Source organism: Pundamilia nyererei, unplaced genomic scaffold (assembly GCF_000239375.1).
Source record: "Pundamilia nyererei isolate P.nyererei 1_Seehausen unplaced genomic scaffold, PunNye1.0 scaffold01805, whole genome shotgun sequence".
Lineage (NCBI taxonomy): Eukaryota > Metazoa > Chordata > Actinopteri > Cichliformes > Cichlidae > Pundamilia > Pundamilia nyererei.
In genome coordinates this window covers 2,466-8,412 of record NW_005189206.1, presented here as the reverse complement: position 1 = coordinate 8,412, position 5,947 = coordinate 2,466, and the positions used below count along the sequence as shown (strand labels likewise).

The 5,947-nt window shown below is 40.2% G+C and overlaps 1 protein-coding gene across 1 annotated transcript in view; it reads left to right on the top strand.

Annotated features, from left to right (window-relative positions):
* The first annotated feature begins 522 nt into the window (after positions 1 to 522).
* The window catches only part of LOC102200384 (NADH dehydrogenase [ubiquinone] iron-sulfur protein 8, mitochondrial-like), a 7,544-nt gene continuing 2,119 nt past the window's right edge, over positions 523 to 5,947 (top strand). Inside the window, exons 1-6 of the mRNA XM_005755529.2 lie at positions 523 to 635; positions 1,220 to 1,274; positions 2,768 to 2,833; positions 3,159 to 3,248; positions 4,272 to 4,380; positions 4,758 to 4,821. Coding sequence (XP_005755586.1) covers positions 1,232 to 1,274; positions 2,768 to 2,833; positions 3,159 to 3,248; positions 4,272 to 4,380; positions 4,758 to 4,821 — 372 coding nt within the window. The 5' untranslated portion in view covers positions 523 to 635; positions 1,220 to 1,231. The remainder of the gene's footprint in view (positions 636 to 1,219; positions 1,275 to 2,767; positions 2,834 to 3,158; positions 3,249 to 4,271; positions 4,381 to 4,757; positions 4,822 to 5,947) is intronic.

Sequence of the window (5,947 nt, the reverse complement as noted above, 5' to 3'; positions counted from 1 at the left end):
TTTTTTTTTTTCAGTAGGTAAGTTTCTACCACAAACTTTGTCTTTATTAGCTTTATGACGTAGTCCCAAGGGAACAACAGAATTTCAACCACTTAAGCTGTAAATAATTTATTTCCTCTAAATAAATAAAATAAAGTAATGATAATAACGCTAATAACAGCAGCCATGTGTAGTCCTCTGGAACACAACTCTGTTTGCATTATTACAGGGGTGGTTGTAGCTTAGGTGGTAGAGCAAGAGCAGGTCATCTAACCGGAACGTTAGTGTTTTGATCCCAGTCTGCATGCCAAATATTCCTGGCCAAGATACTAACCCCATGTTGCTCGTATGCTTTAGACAAAAGGCGCATAGAAACAGCATATAAAAAAGTGCTTGGGTGAATGAGGTTGTGTAGTGCTCAGACTAGAAAAACGTCTGACGAACCTAATTTCTTTTTGCCAGTAAGAACTGAAGCGCTAATGTCAGGTGCACCTACATTCTAGCGCCTCATGAGGGCAGCATTTCGTCTTTGCGAACGTATTCGTGACGTCATCCCGTGTAACTTCCTGTAATGTCGGGTCCGTTCCTCAAATCGTCCGCTGTTGTGGTTCAGAAGGCCAAGTACCGACGTGTCGGTCATTTCAAAAACCTTAAAGGTAGAGAAACAATTTCCAAGTTGTTTTATGACCGTGAATTGTTGACTTGGCGTCATGCTCGGTTAATATAAGATGGGATATAGATACAGCAATTTAGGTAAAAGGAAATGTGCAAAAGTCCTTGACAATGTGCGCTACAAATCGGCTGCTATTCAGTGCTAGCTTAGTTTAAGAAACAGGTGAGCTTAGCAAGAATCGCTTACGTTCCGTTTGGAAGGAAAACCTAAACTCTGCTAGTATTTATTGTGTATTAAATGATGGGAAGTTGGTTGTCAATTTGTCATGACGTGTGTGTTTTAGTAGTCACTGTCACTATCGAGTTCTGCCGAAGTACTTTTATTTCCAAATGTTGGTATTGTTATATAATCTAGAAAGGATATGTTGCATTGTACATTACATCTAATATTAGAAAGTAACAATACAGGATTAATAAACGTTTGCATGCATATTGTTTCATATGGCATAACTTACCTGTGCCCTGCCATAAAAAAAAATAAAAATGAACTTTAATCTGTTAATGTTATCCACGTTGTTCTCTTTCAACTATTACACCTTAATGCATAAACTTTGATGTCTGGTTTCAGATTTAAGACGTGATGGCTGCAACACTGCGTGTACTTTACTCTGCATCAAGGCCAGGTATGACGGCCTTACATTCTTATTCACTCAACAGTTCAGAGAGCCTTGTTGCCACATATCCTTTCTTACTTCTCACCCCTGTCATGCATTTATGTATACCAGGGGTCCCCAACTCCAGGCCTCGAGGGCCGGTGTCCGCGATCCAACACAGCTGATTCAAATGGCTAAATTACCTCCTCAACATGTCTTGCCGTTCTCCAGAGGTCTGATAATGAACTAATCATTTGATTCAGGTGTGTAGACCCAGAGTGAAATCTAAAACCTGCAGGACACCGGCCCTCGAGGCCTGGAGTTGGGGACCCCTGATGTATACAGATGTCGGTAAAGTTGCAGCCTAGCCCTAGCACAGAATGAGAGTGAGCATTATCACATTAAATGCTTTTTTTAAGCTTTAGAAGTAGCAGGTAATGTCAAACACCTCAATAAGGAAACTGTAGTTTTGAAGTTTAACTCTAACACAATATTTCTGCTACCTAAAGGTAACGTTTCTGTTTTTACAAGGAAGTTATTGTGTGATAAATTCATTCTTACAAGTAGAGAGAGCCGTTGCCGCACAGTAAGAAGGTCCTGAGTTCAATTCCAACATCAGGCCGGGGTCTTTCTGTGTGGAGTTTGCATGTTCTCCCCATGTTTGCGTGGGTTCCCTCCGGGTACTCCGGCTTCCTCCCACCGTCCAAAGACATGCAGCTTGTGGGGATAGGTTAATTGGATAATCCAAATTGTCACTAGGTGTGAATGTGTGAATGAATGTGAGTGTGAATGTCTCTGTGTGTTGGCCCTGTGACAGACTGGTGACCTATCCAGGGTGTACCCCATCTCTCGCCCTATGACAGCTGGGATAGGCTCCAGCGCCCCCCGCGACCCTGAAAAGGATAAGCGGAAGCGAATGGATGAATGGAAGTAGAGAGAGATGTAAGAAAGAGGTGCCCTGGAGAGGAAACATTATTCTGTTGCTGATGTCATCTGGGTATTTACCATAAAGAGATGTCTTGAAAAGCAAAGTGATTTATAAACATTTCATTATTCAAAATCAGTGTTGTATGACAACAATAGGCTGTTCACTTTATTGGAATGTAGACTAAGTTGGTTTGTTTGTAGTTTTGTTGTATTATTTAATGTAAGGGATTATATTTGACTGGTGCAGATTAGGCTGTGATATCCATTAACTATTGCTAGGTTCAGTGAAGAGACAATAAAAGCTAGTTAGTTGTTGTTTAATGCTGATATTTAAAGCAAACAGTACAAGCTTAAAGTGCTTTTAGTGCTCAGTAGTAAGGCAAGAATAGAAAACGGCAATATAATTAGCAATTCATTTACCATCACACGAGTTTTAAATTTTTCTGGACAGAAGCTAAAAGTGAGAAAGATTTATACTCTGTGTTGATGGAAAATTCTATTGTATTACTCCACTCTAGACTGCTTCCTGTAGTGTCAAGTTGACTGCATTGTAGTAGGTTTACTGTTTATCTTTTCTGAAATGTTTTTACCTTCAGGTTTTTTTGTGGCCAGCCAGAATCTAGCAAGGTCCTTCAGTGTGTCGGCACAAAGGGACGGATTCAGTAAGTGCTGCTACAACACAACTCAATTCAAGGGCTTTCAGAGGCTGTACCACGATATTTTCATTCACACATGGACTTCAGACAGTTTTAGAATTTAGTTCAGGATGTTTTCCTTAGTTGGGCTTTCCTCACATTCTTACATCCTGAAGAAGGATGTACTCAGCTTCACTTGATGAAAAAACAAAAAAGATTTATGAATTACACTGATATTTTACAGTTTACACTCATGTAAATTGGGCGCATTACCATTATTTTGTTTTGGCTGTGTGTGTGTGTGTGTGTGTGTGTGTGTGTGTGTGTGTGTTCCTTTCTTTGTCTACATAAGAGTATGTGAATGCTCAGGAGATCCCTGTCGACATGAAGTCCATCACAGACAGAGCAGCACAAACACTGCTATGGACAGAGCTCTTCAGAGGTCAGTTGAATGTTTCTCTGTCCTGTACGAATAATTGGATCTTTGTGTTTTCCTTTACCAGTGGAAGTAGTTGGGGTACTGTCACTTCATGGAAAATGTTCTTTGTATTTGTTATCTTACAGATGAGGGTAACATTAGTCCCCCCATGATATTTTAACGTTTTTGTCCCAGTAGGTTGATTCTGTGCATCTGGATGTTACATTTCAATGGTAAATGGTTTGAAATAAAACCTCAAGCAGTTAGCAGCAAAACTGGGTCTGGAACGTCAATTTATCTTCCAACACGTCACCGACCGCCAACACCTAATCCCTGCCCATGATCAGGTACCCTGCTGGGATAATAAGATGGCCAAAGGAGGAGATGCAAACTGGACCGAAAGACAGCACAGTGTAAAGATGCCCCTGAGACAATCCAGCACATAAGTAGGGTGCAAGATGCTGGCAGGCAGGGCACACTTTGAACGCCATAACCAAGTGGCCGGCATAGTATACTGTGCCAAGTATGACCTGGAAGTCCCGAGGTCAAAATGGTGGTCCTGTAGGACTTCCAGATACAAACGGATAAACTGGTGATAGCTAACCAACCGGACGTAGTAGTGGTAGGGAAGCAGAGGAAGACAGCCGTACTGATAGATGTAGTGATACTAAATGACAGCAAATCAGAAGCTGGACAAATACCAAGGGCTCAGAAAAGAGCTCGAGAAGATGTGGAGGGTGAAGGTAACAGTGGTCCCAGTGGTAACTGGAGCACTCGGTGCAATAACCCCCAAACTAGGCGAGTTTCTCCAGCAGATCCCTGGAACAACATCTGAAATCTCTGTCCAGAAGAGCGCCGTCCTAGGAACAGCAAGGGTTCAAGTTCCAAGGCCTCTGTCAGGGGACCTGAGCTTGAGAGATAAAAGATGGGGAATTTTTTTTTTGATAGATGGGGAATTTTTTTTGATACAGATGCATAAAATTTTCATGGAGGTGTTAATAATTGTAAGCGTTCTCATTTGAAAATGTGGTTTTATTGTAATGCCAGGTCTAGGCATGACAATGAGCTACCTGTTCAGAGAGCCTGCCACCATTAACTACCCGTTTGAAAAAGGACCACTGTCGCCACGCTTCAGAGGAGAACATGCGTTGCGCAGGTGAGGATGATTATTTGACAAACACCAGTCAGTGTAATATGATTGGTAGCAATGATAAGATGTCAGAATAATAAATTTGATAGTCATTGATTGGTGCTTTGATATATATATATATATATATATATATATACACACACACAATACAGTGTGTTTGTGTCTGTTTAACAAATCGACCAGTAACTTCTTATATAAGGAGGATCATATGCAATGCAAGAAAAACATTGTAACTTTTTAGATTTAACTTTTTTTCTAAACTATTAGCATCTTTGAATAGTATCTGAAAACACCTCCATACATCTGAGATTTTATAGGAGGCTCTGAGATGACACTGTATTAGTAATCAAACCTCACCAAGTTTTTGGAATGTGTCAAAACAGGTATCCCTCAGGAGAAGAGCGTTGCATTGCTTGCAAGCTGTGTGAAGCAATCTGTCCTGCCCAGGTATAAACAAATAGTCATACCTATGTGAACAAATATGAATGAGGTAAAAACAACTTTGGCTATATACGTTTGCAGCATAACTGTCCTCACAGGACCTCAACTGTATAACTGAACATGTATATGATACAGTGCAAAAGTCTTGAGCCACCTATCATTTCTTTGTATTTTGCTGGGAAATTTGGAAATATGTGCAGAGATTTATTCAAACATGTTCGAGCATAAATGGAAATACAATAGATAAGTCAAAAACATAATTTGTACAATTCTAATGAGCTTGAAAATCAATATTTGGTAGGAGCAGCTTTGAATTCTCTTTGTGTAATTTCTTTAAGCAGTCTTCAGGAATGGTTCACCAGGCTTCTTGAAGGGCATTTAAAGCTCTTCTTTGGATGCCACCCTCCACTGCGAGCAATTCTGAGGCTTTGGCGAACAGTAGATGGTGAACCATGGGAGTCAGATGCATCTATCAGGTCATGTGTCAGGTCTATGCTGGATTTTTTTATGACTTTCAGATACCTGCCTCTTTTTTTTTTTTTTTTTGTCCCCTAATTGTCCAATTTCCTCAAAGCTTAGCCCACTTAGCTGAGATATGCCAGGTTCTTGGTTAGCAGTTCTTAGAACTAATCTTGTTGCTGTAAAAATCGTATTTCATGCTTCTCAAACTGTTGTCTTTGAAATATAGGACTAAATAATGGATTTATGTGACAGGCTGAAAGGATGCAATCTAAAATTGTTTTGTTGCTAAGTTGTCTGTTGTGTGTAGACACAACACTGGTTCCCAGGAGTTAGGTGCCTTTTTATTGCTTGAATGATTCAAAAGTCAGTGTTAAAAGTGTCTTAAAAAACTTGTCCTCTGAAAGTCATTTTCAGTCAAGGACTGGACTGAAAAAGCGCACCTGAATATTAGCCGCACAAGCTAAAATTAGGGGAAAATCCTGTTTTGTACATACATTAGCCGCACCTGACTAAAAGCCGCAGGTGTTTTAATGTTTACTTACCATATGTACGAGAATACGCACAGAGGGGATTGTCAGGAAAGAGATGGCTGTTTGGGACCACATCCCTTTTATTAATATTTTGAAAAACAAGTTACCGGTACATATTTGCATAACTTTTTACGTATATG